Source organism: Odontesthes bonariensis, chromosome 10 (genome assembly GCF_027942865.1).
Source record: "Odontesthes bonariensis isolate fOdoBon6 chromosome 10, fOdoBon6.hap1, whole genome shotgun sequence".
Classification (NCBI taxonomy): Eukaryota; Metazoa; Chordata; class Actinopteri; order Atheriniformes; family Atherinopsidae; genus Odontesthes; species Odontesthes bonariensis.
This window is the reverse complement of record NC_134515.1, coordinates 19333563-19361262: the sequence shown is the minus strand read 5'-3', so window position 1 is coordinate 19361262 and position 27700 is coordinate 19333563. Positions and strand designations below refer to the sequence as shown.

Genomic DNA, 27700 nt, shown 5'->3' with positions numbered 1-27700 from the left:
TTACTCCTGGGTTATGAGTTACACAACCGATTCGCACCAGAGTAATTCTTCTTCCTAAATTAGCATGTTATATAATTCCTCAGTATGGACTTTTTAGAGGCTCACATGTGTTATTTAACAAGCAACTCGGCAGGATGAACTCCTCCCAGGTGCAAGTCAGATGTGATGTGTTCCAGGTGAGCTGCCTGGGGGTGGAGCCCAGCGTGGATGGTGACGATGCACGCTTTGTTTTGACTTCACGCAACCCCGATGGGAGCGTGGTGCGCTTTCAGCTGCAAGCGTCCTCCCCTGAGATCTGCAGGGCCTGGGTCAATGATGTGGTTCAGATCTTGGAAAGTCAGCGCAACTTCCTCAATGGTAAGATCCATCTGAGCTCTGGAGACTCCACAAAGACTATCTCCCATATCTATAAACCATGTTGTTTTCCTGTTTATTCACTATGTGTGAACTCACTTACAGTGTCAGCTGTTGATTCAGCATTAGTCTAAATCAATCTTTTGTGTAGTCTTTATATGAAAACCCAATAAAGCTAGAGAGTACTGACAGGTCATATTATGTAATAGTAAGTATAATGTTTTGTCGCAGTCAGTCAAATTCAAACACACAGCATGTTGATAGACTATTTATTTATTTTCAGAAGTGTTTAAATTCAATTCAGTTTCATCTATATTTCCATCTATATAGCACCCCTTCAAAGATACATTCCAATTCAAGCCAAGTAGAATCCAATTCCTTGTAAAACAATTATAATCCAATTAATTAGATTGCAAATTAGTCCAATTAGTCCCTTTTTAACAGGAAGTAACCTTTGGCAGAACCAGACTCAGGAAGGGTGGCCATCCGACTCGACCAGCTGGGGTTTGAGAGGACAGGAAAGAGGGGACAACAAACACAATAACATCATTTAAAGGATACCTGCTGAGAAAGAGAAACACAAGTTAATGACAACAATAATGTTATATGTACATAGAGAAAAAGGAGAGCAGAGTAAGGAAGGGTGCATCATGGGAGGTCCCCCAACAATCTAGGCCTATAGCAGCATAACTATGAGATGTTTCAGGGTCACCTGAGCCACCCCTAACTATAAGCTTTGTCAAAAAGGAAAATTTTAAGCCTAATCTTTAAGGTGGAGAGGTTGTCTACTTCCCGGTTGTGTACTGGCAGCTGGGTCTGATAACTGAAAGCTCTGCCTCCCATTCTACTTTTAGAAACTCTAGGAGCAACAAGTAGACTTGCCGTCTGAGAGCAAAGTGCTCTGTTTGAAAAATATTGCACTATGAGTTCTTTAAGGCATGATGGAGCTCGGTCATTAAGAGCTTTATATGGGAGGAGAAAAATCTTTAATTCTATTCTGAATATGACAGGGAGCCAACGAAGAGAAGCTAAATTGGAGAGATATGATCTCTCCTGCTAGTTCTCATCAGAACTCTGGCTGCAGTAATAAAGAATTACAGTAGTGCAATCGTGAAGTAACAAATACATGGACTGGTTTTTCTGCATCGCTCTGACAAAGCGTGTTCCTTATTTAGGCAATATTATGAAGGTGAAAGAAGGCAGTCCTAGAAACCTGTTTTAAACGTGCATCAAAGGATAGATTCTGGTGTTTCTGAGCCCATGCAATGACATATGCTACAGAATACTACAGACATGGACGTATAAAGCATTGTGAATTAAAAACTTTAGATATTTATGTAAACCATAAGTACTTTAGAGATTTATAAATTGTCATGCATGATTGTAGAGATTTCTGAATTGTCTTATAAGTGCATTATAATGTCTTATGAATGTGCTTATGCTGCACTGTAGGCATTATTTTCACAGAAGGGTTCACCAAACATTATATGAATCGTTCATAATGCACTAGAAGTTTATTCAATTATCAATTCTTACTCCTAAACAATAGATTACATTATAGCATAACATTTATTCTTATTATGATATCAAAATATGTCTTAATTACATAAAAAACTTTTGACAATTACCATACACTAATTGAATATATGTCTTTACCTCCTTCCAACAAATAAGAGCTGAATCCCCCTATTACAAAACTGTATAAACCTACTATACCTCTGTTCTTTTTTTCAGCCTTACAGTCACCTATAGAGTATCAACGGCGAGAGAGCAAGTCCAATAGCCTGGGCCGCTGCATGAGACCCCCTCTGTCTGCTGCCAGTGCCCTGCGGCCCCACTCGTCTGCTTCTATTGACCGTCATAAGCTGCCCTCCCTCCACTCTTACAACACCTCTCTGCCCGCGCTATACCTTCCGAGCCAAGGCCAGAGCCAAGGACCCAGTGAGACCTACTCACTGAGGGATGTAGGTGTCCTCAGCTTTAACTCACGATGCACAGTGACATCAGCCTGCAATAACTGCCCACTAAAGCACTGTATTTCTGTTTATAAGATCCATGTTAAAAACAACTAATTGCTTTGTGTGCATGTACTGCAGTACTGAGTGACTCACCTGTTCTAACCTGCATCTGCAGGGAACTGTGGTCCAGCCATGCCCTGCTGACTCCCACAATGTTTCTCCATCACACATCCAGCTGGGCTTCACTGATCAGCCAAACTATCAAGCTGTGTCAAATGGGCTTTACACCCCAGCCACCCAAGGTGCACAGGTAGTGTATATGCATGCGTTTAGTAACATATAGGGGCCTTTGTGTTACGAATTCAGTCTTTACTGTTAATCAAAAGATGAAAATCTTGAATAAATTGTGTTCATTCATTTAGACAAGCATGCTGTAGATGGATTTATTGATAATAAAAGGAGTTATTTCTCCCCCTATTGGAATAAAATGGAACTAACATTTGGTTGACATAGCTGAGGGGAAATTACTAGTTGGTTTTAGAAGATCAGTTTGGAAAATAACAACAAAAAAAACAACATTCTCAAAGAATCTATATCAGCAATAGAAGTATCCTGCTGGTTGGCTTTAGATTACCATTAGCAACATGACCCTCTGTCATCACTGGGCTCTTGTCCTCAGAGTCACTGTGCTGATGGAGAAGAAGTTGTTGTGCTCCACCTCTGTCTCTGTTTACTTAGGCTGAATTGGCTTGGCAGAAAACAAACAGGAAATAGGATAAGATCAGATGAGGAAGTTAGAGAGAGATGCTTATCCAATGCACATAATCACTTCCCATACTCATGCTTTGTTAGAAGCATGCTGATCATGGGCCAGTGGATGTTTTCAGATTGAGGCTGTTAAAGAAAAATTCTGGAAATATGGATGATTTTTAATCATTTTCCTTTAAAAGAATGAGCAATGAAGGATCATTATTGAGTGTTCTATTTCTGATGGAATGAAAATAAATGGTTTGTCCCAAGTGAAAGTGTTTGTTTGACATATGATGAATGTTCCCCTTCTCCCCAGCAGAGAGCAGGAGAGGGCTGCCGCAGGGGTCAGACTGCTGACGCTGGAAGCCAGGCTCCTCTGTCGGGGCCCTTAGCTGGACGACGTCCCAGCAACCTTGCCCAGCTCGCTGAAGACGACTTTTGAACTGTATGTCTCGCAGGTCTGGAGGACAGCAGCTATTTTTACAGCTGTGAAGACAACACTTGTCCACTGTTAATGCTAGGCTGGATCCTTACCTGGTTCAGTCATGAATTCTGGAGGATTATGAAGGAACCTGATTTATGAAGGAATTGTGGGCTGCAAATAAGAAAACTGTGCGACTCCTTTTTAAAGAGCCACTCAGAGGGAGGTGACATGGCCTTGATCACCTTCATCAGACATGAACAGCACCCAGCGGGATGTTACTGGGCTCAGAGTTATAAAACACTCCGTGTTAAGACAATTTCAGCTTTTTACCTTTTCAGAGAGTTTGTACTCTACACTAGTCTCTCTTTAAAAGGGCAAGGGCAATTTGTTTGATGATTCCATTCCTGACTGGGGCAGTCACTGGAGTTACGTGTGTGCCTGAATTTATGTTTGTGAAATGATGTGCGGACGTGTTTGTGTGCATGAGAGAATGCAAGGAGTGGCTCTGGCTCTTTTTGTACCCTGTTAAATCTCTTTATTGAAGATTTTTTTTCCGATGCCCCTCAATGAAGACAAATACAGCTCGATTAATATTTTTTTTTCATTTCCATGCTGTAAACTGAGTTTGCTGTTTATGTGGAAAAGAACGGGAACAGCAGAACAGGCGATGTGAGCCTGCCACAAGAACTTTCTTCACTGTAATTTAATCTGAAAGTGAAGAACTTTCTTTGTTGCTACAGTGCTGAGAGCCCCTGTGTGCTCTGATATTCTTTTTGACTGGACTCTCTTTGATCTGGACAAGAAGGCATGAGGGAGCCCCCTGGAGGTTCTCTGTGGGTATGACGTCACCTCAGATTTCTTTTTACTCTTAGGGCAACTCCTGAGGAGTTGCAAATGCATTCAAAGGGGCCTGCTGTGCTGACCCAAAGTGCTGCATGCAACACCTCCTTGGTGACTGACTGGCAATGCTACTTTACATAGATCTTTCTTTACAGGATGACGTGGGTTGCTTGGGATCTCGAGGACAGGAGTCCTCAAAAATGCATTGATTTAAACTAATATGAATAGTTCTATTAATCCACTGTTGTCACGCCAAGGCTGTGCACTATTTCTATAATCTCTGTTAGCTTTTTCCCCTGTGGACTAAATACTGTACAGTGCATACCACAAAACAATCCTACATTGCTACTTGTAAGATGAAGAATGATCCAGGTATGCTAAGAAATTTTACAGTTACAGCTAGTTATTTCATTGATCTGCATGCTCCCTCTTTCTCAACAGTGCCAAAAACAACTGCAGCTCACCACTCAAATGTTTCAGGCTGATATTTTATAGTTTAGCTTGCCACTAATCTTACAGAATAATTGAAAGTATTTGCCGCTCTGTCTGTCTTTAAAGCCAAAGTGACAAACACAGGAGGCCAGATTAGATAAAGGAAGGTGATCCTCTCAGGCCTATTCTTAGTTGTGGCCAGCAGAGGTCCTCATAAGGCTTTCACCTCCAGTTGAGTCAGATCGTACAGCGACACCAAAGATTCACATTTCAGAGCTCACAAAGAAGCTTCTTAAAAACATGTCCAGAAAACAAACAAACAAAACAAAATTGATGTCAATTTAGTTCAAATTAAATGTAACGTGTGCTATCAGGTTTTCATGGGAATTACTGATCAAGCAGTTTTGCATGTAACATAAAGGAATACCACTACAGAGATCCAAAGGCAAGGACATAAAACCAAGAGAGGCTTGTTAAATGCCACATTTGACTGAGTAGAAACAGTTGTATCATATCAAATAAAGAGTCTTTTTGAAACCGAATGCAACGTTTTGATTCTCTACTGTTCGTATTTAGCAGTGTAATCAGAAATAATGTTTTTATTTTATTTTATTTGAATGCTCTTTGACTACTTTATTGAATCAAATTTACTTGTAGACAGCAAACTATGAATTTCCTACAATGGGCTTTAAAGTCCGTATACATACGTGTGTACATTTTTCAGTGGAGTTTTTAGACTCCACCGTCGTGGGACCTCTGACAAAGACAATGCCTTTTGCTTGCTTTTTCATCCCACTGGAAGAAGTTCAAACAGGATTAGAAACAAAGAGAAGAAACCCCTGGATGAGCAGACATCTGGTTGGCTGCCCTCCGAATAAAGCCCCATTCTAGGCAGTAAAGCAAAGCCCATCGTAACACGGCTGTGATATATGGAGGTTTGGGGCGGGAAGGGTATTAACTTTCACAAGGGTGCAAAATCAAAGGGAGTTCCTGTCACCACTGAGGGGGTCTCAGCAACAGGGGTCCCATTCACAGGGAATTCCTCGCCACTACCCTCTGTTGCATCTGTTGACTCAATCTTCTCTATTGAGAGAAAGAAAACACTCATTAAAAAGCCACATGACTGTGAACTTGATTGCAGCAGGCGAGACAAACAGCCCCATCAATGGGATGAGTATTTACTTTGAGGTGTGAAAATCTTTGAACAGCCCACCATGTTAGGTCTTCTTTAGGGGCTTCTTCCTTCACACAAACATCACAATGAGCAGCATTTGTATTCTGAAAGCAATCAAATTATCATTTAAATAAAATGTTAGATCTTTTAGGCGCTCCAGGGCGCTATTAGAAATTCACACATTCATTGGATGAGCCAGCGAGAAGGTAAAAACAACCGATTCTGGCTGTATATTTCATGTCATAAACAGTTGTCAGGATGTAAGGAAATAACAATATTAGAAACAGGGAATTGTTTCCATGACACTGTTTATTAAAATTTACATGCTGTCAAAACTCCAAATAAAATTGTTCATAATATTTATACATAATTTACAAAGAACTTTAAAATTTAAAATGTTTGCTAATCTGCATGAGTGGTGCTTCACATCGCTGCTGAAGAGCAGTCATCCAAGGATCAAAGAGTCTCATGTTTACATTTAAAAAGAAATCCCTACTTTAAATCTGACAAATTTAGAATAAAAATCAAATTATCAGCAGTAACACAGGCATGAATTCAGTGTAAGCTTATTGTTTGAAAGCTGAGGTTTTTTTTCTGTAGCCACCTTAGGTTGTACAAAGGCAAACATTTACATTAAACATGACATTTGGACAACATATTAAGATTAACTTTTATCAATTTTATTTTCTCATGTCTGGCAAATCTTTCACATGGATGAAATATTTACATCATGAAGTTTGAAGAAAAAAATAGACTTTCATATCAGTTAAGATTCAAATCAAATTTAAATTGAGAAAGGCAGATAATCAGTTTTGTTCTTGGTGAAATCTTTCGAAAAAGTAGTCTGAATGCAGCAGATCGCAAAATATCACTGAAAAAAGAATTCAAGTTTTCTTTAAAGGTGCATTGTCTCAAACAGCACACCATTATTTCACTCAAAAGTGTACTCACTAAATATGTTTATATGGTTTTCTTTGAATTCAAAAGCAGGGCTTTCACAAGAAAAGAAATATTTGGGGAGCTTGGCGCTTACCCTCTAGTGCAAACCTATGGCAGTAAGTGTGAGTGACACAGTCTGGTCATTGTTACTTATCATTACTGAAGGGAGGACCACAAAGATTACTCTCTCTTAATATTGGTTAGCAGAGAGTCTGTACTCTGTGAGGGCTGCCCAGATCGGCCCTTCCTGGTCTGGTGGGTCTTGACATGTTTTGAGAGGTGGTCACTCCTCATGAATCTCTTGCCGCACTGCTGACAGCCAAAGCGCTTCTCCCCGGTGTGTGTGCGGAGGTGACGCTGTAGCTCATCAGAACGGGTGAAGCTTTTACCACAGAAGAGCCAGTTACAGATAAAGGGCCTCTCCCCGGCATGCCAGCGCAGATGTGCCTTCAGGTGAGATGTCTTCTTGTACACTTTGCCACATTCGGGGATGTGACAGATGTGCAGTCTCTTCTTCCCAAACTCTAACCCCCCACCATTCGTCTGACAGTTGGGGCATTTGCAGCGTCGGCAGCGGCGTGTGGAGCTCAACAGACCCTTGGAGGTGCCCTGGAGAAGAGCAGCTATCTGTGGCTGGTGACCCAAAACAAGCTGTCTGCCCAGGGAGAAGGGGTGGTTGGCAGGGGTGGCGTTGGTTTGGGGTAAACTCCACCACTGCTGCCCTTCTTCCACATGACCTCCAGACAGGTGATGCCTGGCTGAGGAATTTTGCAGGAAGCTGGGGAAGTTTTGTCCCATACTGTTATGCTGAGGATAATAGGGACTGCTGGTCTGTGGCTGTGAGGACAACACTTTAACAGGAGAAAGTTCAAAGGAGTAAGATGATGCAGGCTCAGCTGGAGGGGTGAGAGGCAGCTCGTGGTGGTGGTGATGGGGGTGATGATGATGATGACTCAGGCCAGACTGCATGTGTCCAGGGAACTGCACCTTGGGCACTGTGAAGGTCATCTGGTGTGTACTGAGGGCTGTGCTGGGTGCCATGTCATTGCTCCAGAGCTGAAACATTCCAGATGTGGAGCTGACGGTGCCTTCATAGGGGAACTGGGAACCTTCTGAGCCCATAGTGCTTCCCACCTGCCAGGCCTGGCTGCAGGTGGTGGCCAGGAAGGAGAGGGCGTTAGATGCTCCCTCTGGAGAGGAGCTGGGTGTCCGGTCCTGTGTGGTGAAACACAAGCACACATCAGGCTACATGTGTCACGATCAGAACATAAAAAAGTTTGAATTCTTATTTAAGAGTTATTTTAAGAGCCACATATGTTAAGAGTTTATTTATTTCACTTCGATGAAGATTCAGAAGTTAGACAAGGATTCAATCAAGACTTTATAATAATGATTCATTTATCAAATAGTCAATGATGTTTTTATTTTTTTATTTAGTGAAAAATTTTCAAATAATTATTTCCCTCTAACTAGCCGATATATTTCCAGAAATTAAACACGCACTCGTTCACAAATTGTTTGTGGTTACCTCATAAGCGTGTCATAAATCCGACCGCTTTGCGTAAAAAAAAAAAAAAAGATAATGGAACAAACCTGTAAAAAGGTGTGTAAAAAGTTGTCAGTCCTTTGAATTGTCAGCGCAGCCATCTGTCCTCGCGCTCCTTCTCCGAGCACCTGCAACACAAACTGTGCCGAGAGGCGACGGCGCACACAATCTGAACTACAGTTGGCGGCGCAGAAGGAAAAGATGTTCAGATTCGGCGACACTTAAGCTCCGACACTTAAGCAATATAGACTGAGAAATTCCACTTCTTAAAAAGTCCTGCAGTCCACCAGGTAAATAGTTTCACTTCGAATCACTTGGTGTTGAAACAGCCGGAGGAAGTTAGTGGCTGAAAGGCGCGCAGCAAATCCGTGCGATCATCTCAAAGGCGCCTGAGCTGCATCTTCTCTTTATAGAGAGTAAAGATCCTCTCAACGGGGTCTCCAGTATGATGCAGGCGAGCCTGTCAATAGAGAGGAGATGAGAGGGAGGAAGGAAGGAGGGGGGCTTGTTAGGTGAAGGGATGGGCTACTCATAATTTCACTCAATTTCAACCAAATGCTGACCCCGAGAACTGACTCCTCCTCCAATTGTTATGGACAAAAAGCTTGAGGCCTGATAAGAATTCTAATTGAATATCTTCTTTACAAAGTGTTACACGGTATCTGCTTATAACCTTCACTGCCCATCTTGCGTCATGTTCTATGGTTTGAAATTAACAAACACAGCAACAATCACGAGAGAAGAAAAGTAACATTATGAGGAGTTAACATGATTTTCAGCACTTTTCCACCACATTTTTATTAAAGAACTAAATGCTTAGTCTGTTAAAAAAGATCTAAGCCACCTATGTGAGAAATAGTTCTCACCCTGGGAGTTGAAGCAGAATGCTTCGAGCAGAATGCTTCAACTCCTTTGTGGTAATTCAAGTAAAGATAGAAAAGTTTATTTTTATTTTTGGCAACCATCAGTGATGCAGTGTTAAATGAAAAGGTGGGATCTGCCATTAACTCCCAGAAAAAAAAGAAAAAAAGAAAATCACATCTTCAGTCACGAGAGCATACATTTCCCTTTTTTTTAATCACTCAGTGACACAAAAGAGGATGAACATTGATGAGACTTGATCTTATTTGCTTATAGAATGAATGAGTGAATAAATACGTGTGCAGTTAAAACTTTGTTTGCCCAGAAAGAAAAATGTGAGCATGCTGCATGTCTGCAGCAGCTCAATTTGGCAGGCACGATGATCCCACACTGGAAGGAAAGTCACAGTATTTTCCCCTCACAAAGCTAATTGATTAAACTCAATCAAAGACTCCTGAGTTCTCACCAGTAGGTGACATATGAAATAGGCTGCCCTGTGTGACATTCTCACATTTCAGGGTTCAAGTAGAGGGCACTTCAGATCTGCTCCATTAAATGCAGATTGAGGCTTAATCTCATTCTGTAAATCTGTTCACCATTACAATGTTAAGAGTTTAAATCCAGGCTGGGAACCTGTTTCTCATGTTAATTCCTGGTTCCTCACTTATCTACTCCTCACCGTTTTCCAGGCTGTGATCCCTAAATAAACATGCCCCGAGGAGAAGCAACCTAAAATTAACAAAAGGAATACATATATTTTTGATCAGCGATGCAACATTTCTTTCATTCCACCAAAGCTTTGATTACATGATGAGTTTTTAAAAAACAAATGCGTCAAGTTAATCATGCAACAGCATCATTCGGTTGAGGCCTTTTTCTAAGTTAAGGTGAACAGGCAGCATGCATCTGAGGCCGAGTCCTTGTGTTTCACGGTGAGAATTACTCCAGACTCAAAATGATGCGCAGCCTTCAGCTACAGTCTGTTAATAAAACATTGTGTTTATTCCAGGTGGTGGCTAAACCTTTTTTTCTGAATTACAAAATGTTTACCATGTCTCCTTCTTAAAATACAAATTCAGCCGATTTTTTTTTTTCAACAAGCTGACCGACATCTGCAGATTGAAACTGCAGTTTGAATAAAAACTACACAGATTTATTCATTCATTTTTTTTTTCATACATTCTCAACAAATTGGATTAAATTTCAGAGCAACAACAACGTTGGGGAATACCAGCCTAACTCTTAAGTCAAGTGAACAATTTGGATGAGAGAAAACAGTAGTAAAGGAAACGATTGAAGAAGACATAAAAACAGAAGTGTATCTTGGAGGAAGAGGTGTACTGTGTCTGTGGTTTATTACGGAGCAGAAGTTGTTAATTACCCTGATTCTTATTTCCTGTCCCCTCTCCCCACGCCACCCCACCCCCACTGTACTGCCTCCCAGATGAGTGTCTTTGAAGTGCAAAGTACTCTCTCCTCACTTTGAACTGTGAAAACAATGCTCATGTGGTGGTGCTTACCTTCCCCATGTTACCTCATTTAAATAGACCTGGATAAGGCTTCCACAGCATTCAAGGGAAAACTAATTTCCAGAGAAAGAGGTCCCTGTGTTCATTAAACAGCTGGTGAGACTGCCGGTAATCAGGCCCGCTCCGTCACGCGCCGCACAGTGCTCTGACTGGGTGGCTACCAGCAGCTTCAAAACTGACACAGACTTAAATCCCAACAAGATGATGCAGATGTTATCATGCGCCTATTTCTCGACAGCAAGTGCATCCAAGAAAAATAAAACAACAGGTTTTTAAATCTCTGAGGGGGTTTTCGTGTTCTGAAATCTTTCCACCTTGGAAGAGTTTTCATCTTCTGCCCATATACATCACAAATAGTGTTGTTTGTGTTGCAGACACAATCGTACTCTCAAACTCAGAGCATTGAATATTCAAGTGGGTTCTCAAGCTGTTTTTTTTTTTTTTTTTTAAATCATGCCTGGGGGGGTAGTTTAAAAGCCTCAGATCACTAAATTGTCCCAGCTGTCTTGACCATCTGCACTCAAAAAGAGCCGCCACAGAGGAGAGCGGCCTTTGTGCTGGTGGCCATGTCAAAAAGCCAGTTTTACAGCATGGTGCTGACTCAATAGCCCTCATGTGACAAATGTGGCCTAATGGAGGAGAAAGACAGACAACATGTAAAAGCCTTCTGCTAACTATAGGGCTTCACTCTTTAACCATTCACCAAGCAGAGATTGGACAAGATGGGGTATAATTACCTTGACACTTGGTTTCTTTGGGATGAAGGAACAAACACCAACAGCTGGCCTTTACAGTGCAACAACTGGGTGCCTCATTCAGGAGTGTGTTGCTTTGTTAGAAATGTGTGTGTTACTGCTCTGCTATTTTTAATGGACAGGACTTTGGCCAACAGCAATGGTTAATATGTAATATTGGAAATTTGTTTTACAAATGAACTCGATTTGCTTTAGATTTACAGTGATGTTCACACTCACACCATATTCATAAGGGTTATCTCACATTCAGCGGCCCACTGTAATATTAGCAAAAAGTTACATTGATTAAGCTCCCAAAACTCAAAAGATAGCATTTTTATCGTCTTTCCATCTCGAGTAGTTTATTATAACTGATCTTTTAAAAAAAATTCTTCTCTCATCCAACCACCAAGTATTTTTCCACATGTCTCTATCAGGCGTGTACGTCTCCCCCAGTTAAAAGACTTAGTTATTTAATTTGCACAATATTTTAGTGATGAAGAGTATCTATGCTTGAAAAATTTTATCCAATTCCAAAGATAAAAATTTATTTGCCCATAATCATTATAACTTTTCAGTGCTTTTAAGGTGCTTTCACTCACGTGTATCACATTTTAGCTCATTAGTGTGGCAGTGTAATTAAATGGCAACCTCTTACATGCATGATTCTAATTACATTAGTATGATTAAAAGAATCACAATATTTTTGCAATGTTACTCATTTCTATGGTGATCCCCACCCCTCGGGCACAGTTTACATTGCAAGGTGTGCGAGAAGCAGAAGACTATAATTCCCTCATCTCATGTCCATTAGCATGTATGAAAACCCCAAAATCTCCAGTCTTGGGCAGACACAGGCAGACAGCGCTCATCTCCACTTGTCAAAGAAAACTTTTATCAATACCAAGAGCACTTGAAGTTTGTTTGCATTTTGTTTTCGAGCACTCTTAACAACTTCAGAAGTCAGATCACAGGAGTATCTGATCAAAGCGCTTCGTGGTTAGTTCTGGAAACACAGGAGTGCTACGCCACGCTTTGATACTCCACATCAATATTTCAATTCAACAATCACTTGACATGCACCCATACTCCCAGAGACGAAAGACGAAAGGGGAGAGTGGAGAGGGAGATGTAGGGGAGACGGAGGGGGTTTGTGAAGTACAGTAAAAGAAATGGGTTGTAGAAATCACTGCCTTACTCACTTTTGGAAAAATGTTATATAAACTGAGATGACCTTAACACTGCAAATCTATTGTACTAAAATCTTGATTACTGAAGGCCTGGGGGAGGGGGTTATCATGCAACATAACACACTCCATGTGAGAAAATGAAACCAAAAAAAATCAAAAACCTTTTTATTTTTAATGAACTTACAGGATTCATGATAACCTCACTTACACTCGAACACTTATCACAATCTAAAAGCTTGGGCAGAGGAAATGTTTCATGCTTTATCAAAGGAAAGTAATGCAGGAACTCTGCTGTGATAAAGATTAATACAGTCCATCTGCCAAGTGTCACTTTCACGGTTCTTCATAATGATTTCGTCATCTCAACAGGATATGACATGCTTTGAAGGCTTCGGCCAGTGTGTATGGTCTGGCATTTGATCCAGAAAAGAGACTCATTGCACAGGTGCATGACAAAAAATTAGATCAATTAAGACAAAATAAGCGTTAAACTGCAATAAATAAGTATTTTTTACTGTACCCTGTTACAGAAAAACAAATAAAGTTGTGCAATATTTGGAAAAAAAGGAACATTTAAACACAATTTTCTATTTAAAATAGTAGAAAGACAAACGTATCAAATACTGAAATGCTTTTTTTAAAATATTTTGAATTTGATGCCAGCCATGGGTAACAATTAAAATGTTTTCAAAGGTTGTTCTTTAGACGTAAAGATGAGGCATTCACCGCTCCAGTAAAGATTTATCACCATAAAAAGATTCACACAATCCACAGAAATCCTCAAAAAAGCAGTGTTGAAGAGCAGTATTAAATGGCGGCTATCTTAGGACTGTTCAGCAGCACTGCATAAAAAAGAGGAGAATCGATTATAGTGATCTCTCAGCAGAGTAACATGCAGAGTTAAATCCAAACTGCGGTTACAGTTTGACTCGTCCATATTATTCATCCACTGTCCACATCCCAGTTTGGATGCACGGTAAGGATTTAAGTTATGACTGTGTATGTCTGACAGGCAAACTATGGACTGTGTGAGTAAACATGTAAACACTGTGCTGCTTCTAAATGTATGCGTTGGATATTATCATATATGCATAACCCAGTGATTTCAGTAAGTTACTGACTAAGACAATGTTTTCTTTTATGTGTAAACATGGTGACTCCTGCATGGGTTCACAAACCCCTCAGAGCATCAGCTTATTCACAAATGGAAACTAAAACTCCACCGTACAAAGAAAAAAATGTATGAACCAGATCCTGAAATGTTGCCTGCTCCACTGGGCTCAAACTTGTTAAAGTTGGACTAATTTAAGGAGGAAAATAAATTTATTAAAGTCATAAATACATTGTATAAATCAGGGTTAAAGAATAAAGGACCCATCAAACTTGCATTGACAAAAGTCAGCACTGTGGTATTTTGCTGCATTTTACACAGCATGGGTACTATTTACCTCTGACTAGGCAGCATAGGGAGGCTATGAAGCATTATGTGCAGCCAGAAATAATAATAATAAAAAAAAACTGGACTCTTTTCTTGATGAAGTGATGCTGTTGTAGGTGTTGGATATAAACTGACTGAGTCCATACCTCAGCCTCACTCTCTGAAAACATTTGGCCAATTCTGACACTAAAAGTGAAGAGTAGGCCATAAGTGTTTTGAAAATGTGTTTTTTTTAAATGTGTTGCTGATATCAATCTAAAAAGGAGCATATGTTTTGCAAAACAAAATTAAATTTCTTTGTTTCAACATTTGACGCGTTGTCTTTGTACTATTTTAATCACAGGATGACAAAGATGTATTTCTCAGCATCCCGAGACTTTTGGGAAAATGTGGTTTAATCATATTTTGTTTGTCATCACTATCTGTCTTATCTAGTTATCTTATTGAGTATTCTGTCTACATCTGTATTTTTTAAGTTAAATCAATTTAGTTCCTTGTGTCAGATTTCTTCCATAACTCTACAAACATGACCAGTAAGATTGATTCTGATGTGATAAAACACTTGTCAGTTGTCTGACATCCTCTGTCAGTTGGTATTTAAAGTATCCACTCTGGCACCCCTTATCGAGCATGATAAGTTTATGATAATTCATTTCCCCAACACAGCATTTAAAATTAATGATAACTAATTTACTTGGAAAAAATGAATTGTTTATTCATAGGGTTTGCTGCGTAAATTCCCTAAAAAGATGAATTCCCCACATTTGCCTGTCTGCGCAACGCCACATAAAATGAATAATAAAAAAGCAGAGACAAAGGAAACAATGAAACAAAGGGATCATCACACATGAAGCTTTACGAACACGCTTAGGCGACGACAAACACAGGTAAATAATTAGATGTGGCACATGACAATATAATTTACAGCCATCAAGTTAATGTGGGTATTGTTGCATACGGGACCTCTGCCAATTGATCTTATAGCTTTGTTGAGTGGCTGTGGGAAATGTGAGCACATGTCACAGTGATCTGATCTAAACCACTGTTGTGTTCACTGAAGCTAATAGAAATAAAGGCATTAGAATTAACCACACTTTGTGTTCTCATTTATTCTCTGTATCAAAATCTAATTTAGGTGAAAGTCTGTGAAAAACATTCATGTTGCATCTATAGGTCTAAATCATACCAAACACTGTTATTACCCAGAAAGTCCCAACATGCCATCTGTGAAGAGGGACTCCTGTCGGTATGGTAACCAGATCTTATGGCAGGACTCCAGCTAAAATCAGAAATGCAAAGTAGGAGCAGAGATACAAGGACTACATGTGCAGAGGAGTGCCGCACAGCCAGAGCAGTAGATTTATTTGTAAACGTACGCCTGTGATGCCACTATCTGTTAAGCCCCTCAGTCAGCTCAGCCTGCGTAATGTGAGGGGAAGTGTCACCCTGTCACCACCATGCCAGTGATCAGCCTGCTGTTTGTGTGTACTGCGAATCAAGCCAAGCTTTGAGGAGGGGAGGAAATGACATAGAGGCGCTTTCATCTAATCCTTGTGGTGTAATTTGCACCTCAGTAAGTTTAATTGATGACTACTGATCAAATGCTTGCCTTTGAAAATAAAATCTTTGGGATTGTTATTTTCCCCTTCAACTTGCAAAAAGAATTCTTAATGCACCTGATGAGAGGTCTCGAACAGATGGATCAGTTTTGGAGAGTTTTAACTTTGGCACAGTATACAGAACAACCACATCTCCTGCCAATATTCTGTTTATTTTCCTTTATTCTGTGCATTAACTTTAGATTTGAAGTGCGCAAACTTCATTGAAGCAAACTTGGAGGGAGCAGACTTTTCTCTCTACAGCACAGCCGAGGCAGCAGCATATGCACCTGGTTTCTGTGTATGTACTACTTCCTCCAGAGATCCAACCTGAGCATCAGTGTCATTCAGACAAATGGATAGTGACAGGCCAAGCTTATCAATGTCAACGTCAGCCTGCTCTCCGGGACTTTGATTCCGCACTTTTCCCACAGCAGAACAGAAGGCTGTGCTTTGCAAAACAAACCAACAAACTGGGATCACGAAGACTGTGATGAAAGAGTAAACAACACGGCCCGGTAACATGCCCCACAACCATGACACTTCCTAAGTAGGTTACCACTGAGGGTAACCCAATTTAACGTGTTCATCTGATTGTGCTCAGAGCATGCTGAGAACTTCAGGAAGTTTATGGCGTCCCAACATAGTGAGGCTGATGAAGATTGATCCGTCTTTCGTCTTGAAAAATCAAATGGACCCACCACTGGTGCCCTTGCGTGTACACAAAGCAGTTCATTATCAAGAAAAATTATAGGGAGTCATTCTATTGATGTTGCTTAACTAATTGTAAAGCAGGAGATTCAAAAGCAGATGTTGCATTTCAAAGCAGTTGTGAGCAAGGAGACAGGTTATGATTTATGCTAAAATGTGTGGCTTCAAAGCGTCGAACGCAGCTTCTAAACAAATTGAACAAGTCAAGCACTATTCACTGAGGACCAGGCGGGAGCCCAGTGCATGTAGATCAGAGGCGCGCGGCTGCCGTTTGTAATATCACTCAGTGGAGGAGGGGTCCCACTGGGGGAAAGCAGCTTATGGAGGCTAACACCGGGCAGCCTTTGCACAGAAAAGAAATTATGAACGAATGCAGCTGCAGCACCTGTGCAGAAACTACCACCCCCCTCCCCACCGCACCACTCTCCCTCCGCTACCCTCCCGAAGCATCATCTACTCAGGGGGAGTGGAGAGGGGTGGGCAGCATCTTGAGACTTGACATCCTTTCTGTGGATGGCACTATTATCTGGGAGGAGATGAAGGAGTTGGGAGAAATGCAGGGCCTGTGTCAACATACTGATGCAATTTCAGCAAACACGGATAAAGCTGGGTTAGTTGTTGGGATGATTGGAGGAGAGGGGGGAGGCTTAAGAGTGTTTATCACTGTTGTCTTCTAAAGGAGGCAGGTGGTGTGAAATGTGTGAACTAAAATAAGGCCAAATATGTGAAGAAATTCAAGAAGTCAGATTGGTCGGTGACACATTCAAAGTTTCCACAGTTGATGTTTTTGTTTGAAATCTAAATAAAGGCAGTAGATACAGGATGTAACATGTGTCCTAATGATACAAGAAGTATCATAAAAGGTGGATATGAGTGGTGTATCCTTCAGAATTTTACATTACAGAAATATTCCTCCTTGTTGATCTTGTCATACATGTAAAGATTCTGACTGCAAGGACTCCTCTCATAAGTAATTTTTCCGTCTGTTTTCGTCTATTTGATGCAGCCTAAATTGGGACGGGAGAAACGAATTGCTAAATTTTTAATTAACTTCATAACATCTGCACTTGTGCTTTGAGAGAGCAGCGAGATTTCCTTTTAACCTATTCCAGCACATTTGCACACCAAGGTAAATCTTGATGCTGGCACTCTTACAGAAAAGAAGAAGAAGAAAAAAAATCAAAAATGGAAATGAACTCTCACTTGTGTGTGCAGATCAAAGAGGCAGAATTATTCAACTTTTTGCCATTGCTTGATCTTCAGAAAAGAAGAGAGAGAAAAGTAGGGGAAATCTAGATGGATGAATGAGTTTTACTTAGAGTGTTTCTTCGGTTGTTTTACGAATGTTGCCTTTCTCATCTGATTAGTTTTCCTGCACATGAACACTATAATGTCTCAGTGCTATGGCCTCTTGATTCTGCAAGTCAAACGGTGATAATTTTAATATTACAAAGGCTTTGTATACATTCCCTCCACTTTCTCAATTCAGTCTTTAAATTATCCTGCACTGATATTTTGCTGATAAAGAATTTCCCATTAAGGCTCATAAGGTATCAGTCTTTAAAGGTAAAGTAAGTAAGTAAAGTAACAAAAACGTGCTTCTGCACACAATACAACACAAACACATGTAATGCAACAAAATGCAACTAATGCAATATATTAACTTCCAGGCTTGTTGTTCCTACTCCAGCCGTCCATCCATTTTCATTTAAACCAATTCAGGATTGCGGGGGGGGGGGGGTACGAGAGGCAGAGTACAAACTGGACTGGTCGGCAGTTCATCACAGACCTGACACAGAGACAAACGAGAGAAACAACCATGCATGCTGACACTCACTCCTACAGTCAACGTAGAATCACATTTACAACCAACCTAACATGCAGGTATGTGGTGGAAGAAGGAGGCCGTTGTAACCAGAGAGAGCCCACACATGCACAGGGAGAACATACAAACTCCGCACAGAAAGGCCCCAGCCGGGATTTCGAACCAGGATCCCTCTTGCTGCGAGGCAACAGTCCTAACAATCATATCACGTGCAGTTGTCCAGTAAACCAGGTATTTGATGATTACTTTAGACAAAGTACCACTTGCACACATCTCTCTTAATTTGGCACCTTTTGAAAATTACAATGCTTGTTAGAATTTGGACTCTGTTAGTTTTCTAGACTGCCACACTTGGTAAAACTAATAACATTGACTCAGGATGTTTCATTATGAAGAGCAATTGACCACGAACGGTCAAGGGTGCTAACAGTTCATTGTAGCCCCACTAGAGTGAGCTAGTGAGAAGGTGACGATAGTAACAGAAGCACACTGAAAAGGGGTGATCTTAGAAGGCAAACATTTAGCAAGCTCTTAAAAGAAGAGGAGGTTGTCTTAAGGTGGCTTTAACCTGGCTCTTCTCTAGTTTTGATTCATTCTCTTCTTCTGTTACAGGCTCTCCTGTTTGGTCAGAAGTCTATGAAATTGGAGCAGGCGGCGAGTCCGGTCACCCCCACCTCCTCTGGTTGCAAGCACCTGCACAGGTAATCCTGTCTGATGTGGGTGATATCACAGCACAGCAAAGTTCCTTTAACAAGTCTCCCTTTGATACAGGGCACACAATGAGGTCTCTATAGTAAACCCCTTGCTTCTCTGTGTGTGGGAGGAAGAGTTTCAAACAGCCAAAGAAAACGGTGCAGAAAATGTTTTTACTTAGAGATGAAAAAAAAAGTCTTTGGACAAAGAGGGTAAAAATAGCTTTATTTTGCTCTTCTGTTTCCCTCCACAAGAGGACACTGCTCCCATGTTGCATCCACTGCATTGTCAAAAAACTGACAGCATTTCTCTCGCATATTTCTTCTTGTATGTTGCAACAAAGTGAGACTTGCATATATACATAGAAGATAGATGCAGATGAAAAATAATTCATATAAATCACTTGTCAGTGCTCTAACAGGTCAAGTTGTTTATAAAGATATGAATCAAAGTCCTGTCTGTACATTTATCTGTGCTTGTCAGTCCTTGCAAGGTAGATAAATAACAAACCTAAATAAAAATTTTGAAAATAATTTACGAACGCCCCTCACAACAAAATATTTCTGAATCCTTTCTGAAACACAAAAATGATCTAGAATTAACATTAGATTTAAAGAACCACCAATCACTGACAAATTAAGAGTAAGGGCTCCATCGAAGTGTACGAAGCTGATCTTTGAACTTTTCACACAAATTGACTGCTTTTGCTGTTCTTGAGCTTTCCTCCCTTCTCCTTTTCATAAGCATTTCTTTATTTGATGAACATGAAAGAATGTTATCCAGCTCACGATTGAACTTCTAGTTTTCAGCACAGATTTAAGCAGCGATATCTCGCTTAAATGCAGTGTCTAGGATTTTGATGACAGAATTGTCTGTGGTACTTGTCATTTTGCTATGAATTTCGTGGGGAAAATAATAAAACTGTCATCCCTCGTCTTTTTAGTGTTCACATCTGAATCCCGACAGTTTGGTTACAAGGCTGAGGCACCAACTGACCTGGATGACCCATTACACCAATTGTCTATTGTTGATAAAATCCTAAATGTTGGCCTGCAAAAACGGCAATGTTTATGTCATTAAGCTATAAAGACATCATTGTTATTATTTATTCATTTTTTTTTCTATTTTTTTCGGTGGGATTTGGCTTGTTGGAAGGCAGTGGTCACGCAGACTTTCTTCCATGTAACTTAGACAAAACATCAGTTAAAGCAAATGTTGGCAGTTCATTCCTAAAAAGCTACTCTAACATCAGATGATGACCTGTTTAATGTGTCTGAGGCCACAGAAGTGACTGAAACACCTCCTGAAGCCAAAGTGTTTTTGAGGGGCCAAATTTGTAGTGAACTTGCTTTTTATGCAGCAGTGTTACTATTCCAAACAAAGCACATTGAAATAAAAACAGAAACACAAGAACGGCAAAAAACTATTTTTGAAAAAGATAGAACATAAAAACACCAACATTGTGATGGATTAAATGTGATACTTGAAGAGTGAATGTTTTCCCCCTGTAGGAATAGTTCACTTCAGGTATTTAAAGGTGGTCAGCAATAACAATATTGACAATCTTTTATCATCTGACTGTCCAGCCACCCCAAGCACCCTCTTTTTCTTATAAATCTATACAAATTCCCCTTTGTTCAGGCCGAACATGCAACGTCATTGTGTCTTCATTTGCAGTGATCTATTGTTTTGGGATGCACAGTATCACTGCATGCATGTTTGTCATCTGCCGCAATCGAATTTACTGTTTGTTTAACAACTTCAACTTAACATCCACACATTCATAGTAGTTTTATGGTGTCAAGAAGAAAAAAGCTTTATTTGTGGATAAATGTAGGAAATAAAAGTCAAACTCTGAACAACAGTGGTTTTCCAACTTTCACTTGTATGTTTATAATGTATTGTTGCATCCATTAGCCATTCACCTTGGTGGTTAATAAGTTTAGAAGTTTTTCATAGAAAATGTTTGGTGCTTTTATGCATCTATCTGTGTTTGCAGAAGTTGTTAATCTGGCTTTTTAAGAGAAATGAAAAAACAAAACAAAACAAAAAAAAGTTTTAAAAAAAAGAGAAAAGACTCAGCTTCAACACAGCCCCTGAGGTGGAGGGGCCAGGCTCTCGGCTTTGTCTGTCTATGGAGTGGAGCCATCTGATAACAGCCAGGACAATGGTGCTCCATTCTGAGGGCTCCGTTAAATGAGCAGGAAGCGCCTAGCGAAGGCTTCTGGTGGACTCCCTGGGGTCTGCTCAGCCCTGATGGAGCACGCCACTGCTGAATGGTTGGAGAGCATAAGAGGAAATGGGAAGCAAAAGCCACCCAGTTGGAGCCACAAGTGCCCTTTGATGCTGAATAAGTAAGGATGAGAGCAAGGTAAAGGTGGTGTAAAGGTAAGAAGAGGTAGAAACATGGGAAAATTGTGTAAACAAGAATATACAAAACACAAAAAAAGTAATCAAAACACCATTATGACTCACATGAGAGTTATGTTTTATACATGTGACACTCACCTGTCTTAATATACTAAAAGATACAGGTCTTTGTAGATTAAAAAAAGCACCACTGCCTACTTGATTTTACAATGGTTAAATAAAGCCCATCTACCTTGTTTTTTTTGTTGTGTCCCTTCAGATGTGATTGCATGAGGGATGGCACGTCATGGCAGGAGGGCGTTTTGGTAGTGGCAGCCAGTTCAGATCAGCTTCCACATTTCCCTGCACTCCACCCTGTTGCTCTCAGCCTGGTACGTGCAGTATAGGGTGTCTGGTGCTGCCACAGCCCTGTAAATCCCTCTGCGGAGCTTTCAAGCTGACTTTTAGGAAATTCAATGCTTATGATATTATTGAATGGCATTAATGACATCAGGAGTTACAACAACTCAGTGATCTCAGCATTTCTTTCTCTCATCCATTAACACATCCTCGTACTCCTTTCTTGTCTTAAACCTGAAGCATTTTTTGTCATAAAATATTTATCAACCTGTCTGTTAATTGGATAAAATTTGATTAATAGAGCTGTTGTCATTGCAAAAAACAAACAAACAAAAAACACAAATACAGCTTGTATGCAACCACACAATTACAGGCACTGCATCCCTTAAGGTCTACAGCGACTTTATTGTCGGGCAATGATTGATTGCCATGACAGGAATTATGAGGCCTAAATATAACAGTCGACACCATAACCAAGTGTATTGTTATAACTGTCTAGAAATTAGTGTTGTAACATTATCAATCCACTACATTCATTCTAACTCTTACTTATCCTCTCATTCGCGTGTGAAAGCAAAGTAGAAAAGTAAAGATTCAGAGAGAGAGAGAAGAGAAAAAGTACAAAAACCTCTGAAAATATTGTGAAGGGTCTCTTGAAATATAAAAATTAAAGGAAATTTGTTGGTAATTAAAAACGTTTGTTGTACAAAGAATTGGGACGAAGTTTGGCCGTTAGACATTGATGCCGCATCAAGGCGGAACGTGACATGATGGATGATAGGAAAGGCCCGGAATCAACATACTGGTGCTGGGCTTCTCTTGAAGCTCCATCTTGCACAGAGAAGGTGAAATTGTGGAGGAGGTGAGACGTGAAATGCACTGTGTAGAAGGAGAATGACAGCAGAAGTTTAAAAGGATGGGAGAATGACTGACTGCCTGGGTGAGAAAAGAGGCAGGAATACCATTGAACCAAGTGACATCATCATTAATGTGTTAGGTTTCACAGCAGGGGAAAAGGCCAAGTGGCAAGAAAGAGTGATCGAAATGAATTAGATCTCCATTATAGAACTACCGCCAAAGCTTCCTTCAGTGACGTCATGTGATCAGGTTGTAGGGCCTGTTATTGTTTTTTCCCCACATATAATTTTTCTATGGGACAAATTATTAGCAGTTTCAGCAACACATACAACTGCCCCCACTGTTCCTTTAGAGATTCTTTTACACAAATGATATCACTTGACTGTTTCCTTAACCGACATTAAGCATGGGTCAGTTTATAACAACAACCAGTTAACCCTCCTGTTGTCTTGCGGGTCAAAAGTGACCCACTACCATGTTTAGCTGTAGAAAAAATACCTTAAACTATCTGTTTCCAACTTGAAATTTTATGACTTTTCCTAAAGGGACCCCATCATTAGAAAAAGTCATACTTTATTTTTGTTTATGTTTCCATGTGTGCTGTACACCACTAGGGTACAAAGATTGTCTTATGGGTCATTTTTGACCCGTGAATTATAAAAACATTTAAACACCAGAAAAAAGTTCACTGTTTTTTTTCCCTTTCAATATAATTAATTCATAAGTAATTACTTCACATTTATATAATAGCAATAATAAACCTTTATTATGTAAAAGAAAACTGTTGGTCCAACTGACAGTTGGTTTGTGGTAAAAAAAAAAAAAGTGTAATCCTGAAAACTGGTGATTGTCTTTTTGTTTTGTGTAACAAAAAATACATGATAAAAAATGTATTGAATTGAGTTGAATAGATAAATAACAGGTGGTTTCATCATACAAAATAGATTTTGGATTTAAAATTCAATTAAGTGTCTTTATTTTGGGGCTTTGGTAGGGCGGGTCATTTTTGACCCGTAGGACAAGGGGGAGTAAACACACAAGGGTTAAATGATCTGATTCTCTTTTCAGTTTTGCCTTAGAAACTTGTCGTTGTGTTTTATGATTTTTTACTTTACATTATTTTTCTAAAAAGTAGTTCAAAATGGCTTTTAATTGAATAACATTTCAAAATTATTATTTTGATATCGAAGGCTGAAATGGAGACATTTATCTATTCCTTTTTCCCATTTTTTTTCCCAAAATGGCCCTTTTTTGCAATGCAGAAAAATCTACTCCAGGTCTCCCAAATGGAACTAATTGAAAAGCATACATTACTTCAGTTTTATTGATTTGTTTTTTGTTGCAAGTTGTTTAAAGTTATTTATATTTTTTGCACGAAGAAGCTCCCATCCCCAATGCATATAGGGTCTGTTAATATGTATATGGGGGGTGTTTCAGACATCAATTGTCTAGCCTCTTTTTCACAGGGTGATGTCTTGTGTTTCCAAATTAAATTGTAAGTCTGTCGATTTGTTTTGCTAGTATAGCTTGTGGTGGAAAGTTGAGAATAATTTCACTTTTTCAAGCAGCAGAGGAGGTGCCAGTCAGTCAAATTGCTTGACTAACTGTGTGTCTGATCATGTGACTGATTGTTGCTACGATTTTAAGTGTCAGACTCTCCCTCCATCATGCATTAATATGTCGTGTCCTGCCTGACATATGAGGTAATTTTAACTACAAGCTTTCAATGTGCGTATTGTATCTCTATTACAATAACCATGACAATAAAGGCTCTTAACTGAAAGAATGGCTGCATCAGTCAGGCTGGCATTAAAAGTTGACAGGTCCCAACCATGGGAACTCCTATGTTATCACTAGATACAAGTTTTTTTTAATTCAAACACATCCACAGTTGCTTCGTCTTATTGCAGTGCAACTTAAAGGCCTAATGCATTTTTCTTCATCCTCAAAATGAGGAACTGAGTAAATTTACCAAATTTGGTTTTGATTTATCAAAACACTGCTGAGAAAATGATGTAATTGGTGCACTGAAATTGGTCCAAGCAATCCAATGGTGGTTGATTTTGAAAAATGGGCTCATCTTCCAAATTAAACTTACATTAAAACACCTTTAACTTTGACCTATTGATGTTGGTGCTCAAGTTTTAGGAGCGCCATGTTGCTGTTTGGTCCCTAGTTACTTTTGGACACTTTTGGTATCCTAAATGCTACAAACACATAACACCCCAAACCTTTTGGATTCATAGTGTGTCATGGTATGTGGATAGCACATCTTGTATTCTAACACCATTAAGTTTTGAGGATTGATAGCTTGCATTGAACTATTTAATCAAATCAAGTATTTCCTTCTAATTTCATAAAATGACAAGTAAAAAGTTGAAAATGTGTGCATGAAGCGTCCTCGTGGACATTAACTCACTGTGTGGAAAGATCCACAGCTTAGCAGTGAGGATACTTCAGTGGTAACAGTTTAAGAGGTGAGAAATTAAACAGTTGAAAATGATTTGCAATGCTATGAGCACCATATATAAAACTCTATTCATCTACACCCTGTTGGGTGAAAACATCCAAAAGAGATTAAACAGAAATATACATTTTTAACAGGTAGATACCAACCTCAAGGATCCCTGTGGTGGTGCACACAAATGGCTAAAAGATGTTGAGTCAACATTTCAGACAATGAGCTTAACAGAACTACGCTGAACTTTGTGTGAGGTAACCTTAGCCGCACTGGTGCTTTTCAAGGACCCACTCCATCAGAGTCTCACGCACAAGTTGGAATACTGGAGTCACAACAGTGTATCAACACAAATCATTCCCTTAAAGCCCATCGCTGTGGCTAAATTCACTGTCTGAAAATTTTGTTCTGTGTGCATTTCCTGAGGAAAGATGCGAAAACCATTAATATTGGCAGAAAGCACTCACATATTTCACCTTACCATGCTCAGAAGATCTTTCTTCTGTTCTATAGCCTGCTATTTTTGTGTACTGCATATGGGAGTAATTATTGCTCTCTAGTGAACATACACCAGAAATGATAACGGAGGGAAATGTTGTTTCTTCGTTGTGTGGAGTGCTCTGAGTGCCCTGCAGCTGAAAGTGAATCTAGTGTTGACAGAAGTGTTGAGGTGAAGCAGACAATGCACGGGCGGCTCTTACAATGTGGTTCAAGGCTGTGTCGCCACTGTGTACTGTGTAGCAGCACAATGCTCTGGCATGGGCTGGGAAGTGACACATCCCAAAACCAGGCTCTCTAGTCAGCTGAAGCATGCAGTGGGTCAAAACAGCTTGTAAACATAGTTCAGTCAATCTGTTATTCTGTGTGATAGAGTGAGAAAATTTGAAAAGGGAAACATCTCTTCCATGATAGCAAACATGCAAAATGATAAGAAACACCAGGTATTTCTTCACTGACAAAACAACTAACAAAAAATTGCCAACATTGACTCTGAGTAAGAAATTCTCCAGAGAGTAAATACGAGATAGTGTTCTGTATTCTCATACGGGGCAGAATACCATGAAAGGGGGCATACAGGAATGTGACAAAGAGAGGAGGGTCTCACCTTTTGTTCTCCTCAGATGACAGACAGGTTGCCTAAATGAGGTGTTGATCTTGTTGACCGACATGGGGCAGCATAAATGCACATGCTCTTTGATGCATAATCGCCAGCAACAGACTGATTATTGCACATTCATTTATTGCACGTAATCTTACCTTTTCCCAATCAGGTGGGGTGAGTTACAACACAGTTGCATGCTTAACGCAATCTAAAATGCATTCCTCTATGCTTCTGCTTTAATGAGAACATAAAACTTAATTGTGGAGGATGCATCTTGAGCGCACACTCGGATCCTTTGGGAGCCTGTGGGTGTCGGCAGGCACTGCCTTACCCGCCCAGGAGATGGATGACCCAGATGCTTGATGAATGGACTTGGCTTGTGTAGGTGTGGTGGAGGTCAGGAGATGTTCATCAAGAATGAACAGGAAATAAGCAATTCATTCCGAAATATACTGTACACACGCAAAGAGTAGGATACCACTTTAAAAGAGAACAGGGAAAAAAATCTGCAGAGCATAGTAAACATGGATCGTCTGAGACAGAAAAAATAAATATAAAGTTAGAACACAGGAATTAAATTCCCAACACATCTTTGTCAAAAAATAATTAAAGTGTGATGGCCTAGGAGCAAGACGTGGCTTATTACAGTTGTAGTAAAGAACGGAAATGTTTGCATCATCTAAATGGTGGAGTGCTTAACATATGCACTTTTAAATACAAATCAAAGGGAATATAGACAAAATCCTGGAATATGCGTGCCCTTAAACTCTGCAGAAACTTTTGTGACAAATTACAACAAATTTATGACTCCATGAAACCAGTGAAGAGACTTCACAAAGTCAAACAAAGCTTTGGCAACACAAAGAGAGACACTAATGGATGGAGACGAGCAGCAAAACGGAAAGGGTTTGGAGACACAAGAAGAGGTTTGGCTTCCAGCAGTCAGCCTCATAGACAAGGTCACTTCCAAAGGAACATTCTGTGGGGGGTCGGGACAAGCATCCCATAAAGCAGATAAAGAACAATAGCAGGAACTATAGGCCACAAAGTAACTGGAGACTCTCCCTGGAAGAGAATAATTGAAAGACCCTGTAAGATCAGGAGACACACTCAGCATGAAGGAGACAGGGTGGATGAGGTATTTTTATAATGTGATTAATGCTAATGCGACAAGGAAAGTGGGATCATGAGATGTGCTGCCAAACATAACTACAGATGCCATCAAAGTGTGTGTTTTTACAAGACTTACAGCACTCTAAGAGTTTTTTGTTTTACACAAGATTAATATTTTTTTGGTCTTTTAGGACAATACTGCACGTCAGAAACGTCAATAACAAAACACAGCTTGTGAAAGCAGTTTATCCCAACCCAGACTTGCGCTTCATTGTTAAGAAACCTTTACCGGTTGACTAAGTTGTTTCAGCAATGGTCAGTGTTGGCTTTTTATTTGCAATATTTTTCGGGGGATTAAACTGCATTTCCACAATTGTCTTGAAAGATCACTTGTGATCAAAAGTCACTTGCATGCTCTAAATGCAGACCAACATGTAGCCTCCGTCACAGTAAGTTGACTGATA

The 27700-nt window shown here is 40.0% G+C and overlaps 2 protein-coding genes across 6 annotated transcripts in view; one reads left to right on the top strand and one right to left on the bottom strand.

Moving 5' to 3' along the window:
* Window positions 1-5300, top strand: part of arhgef25a (Rho guanine nucleotide exchange factor (GEF) 25a) — a 46177-nt gene extending 40877 nt beyond the window's left edge. For 2 of the 5 annotated variants that reach the window (XM_075476743.1, XM_075476747.1), the window contains 4 exons: window positions 177-357; window positions 2089-2318; window positions 2488-2622; window positions 3379-5300. In XM_075476743.1, the coding sequence (XP_075332858.1) occupies window positions 177-357; window positions 2089-2318; window positions 2488-2622; window positions 3379-3504 (672 nt within the window). In that variant the 3' untranslated portion in view covers window positions 3505-5300. The remainder of the gene's footprint in view (window positions 1-176; window positions 358-2088; window positions 2319-2487; window positions 2623-3378) is intronic. The other 3 variants (XM_075476744.1, XM_075476746.1, XM_075476745.1) reach the window with 3 other exon arrangements.
* A 1002-nt stretch (window positions 5301-6302) lies between these two features.
* On the bottom strand, window positions 6303-8589 carry sp5l (Sp5 transcription factor-like). The gene is made up of 2 exons (XM_075475661.1): window positions 8465-8589; window positions 6303-8086 (listed from the first exon to the last, which is right to left on the bottom strand). The coding sequence occupies exons 1-2, from the start codon at window positions 8516-8518 to the stop codon at window positions 7052-7054; spliced, it is 1089 nt and encodes a 362-aa protein (XP_075331776.1). The 5' UTR covers window positions 8519-8589; the 3' UTR covers window positions 6303-7051.
* Between the last annotated feature and the right edge of the window lie 19111 nt (window positions 8590-27700).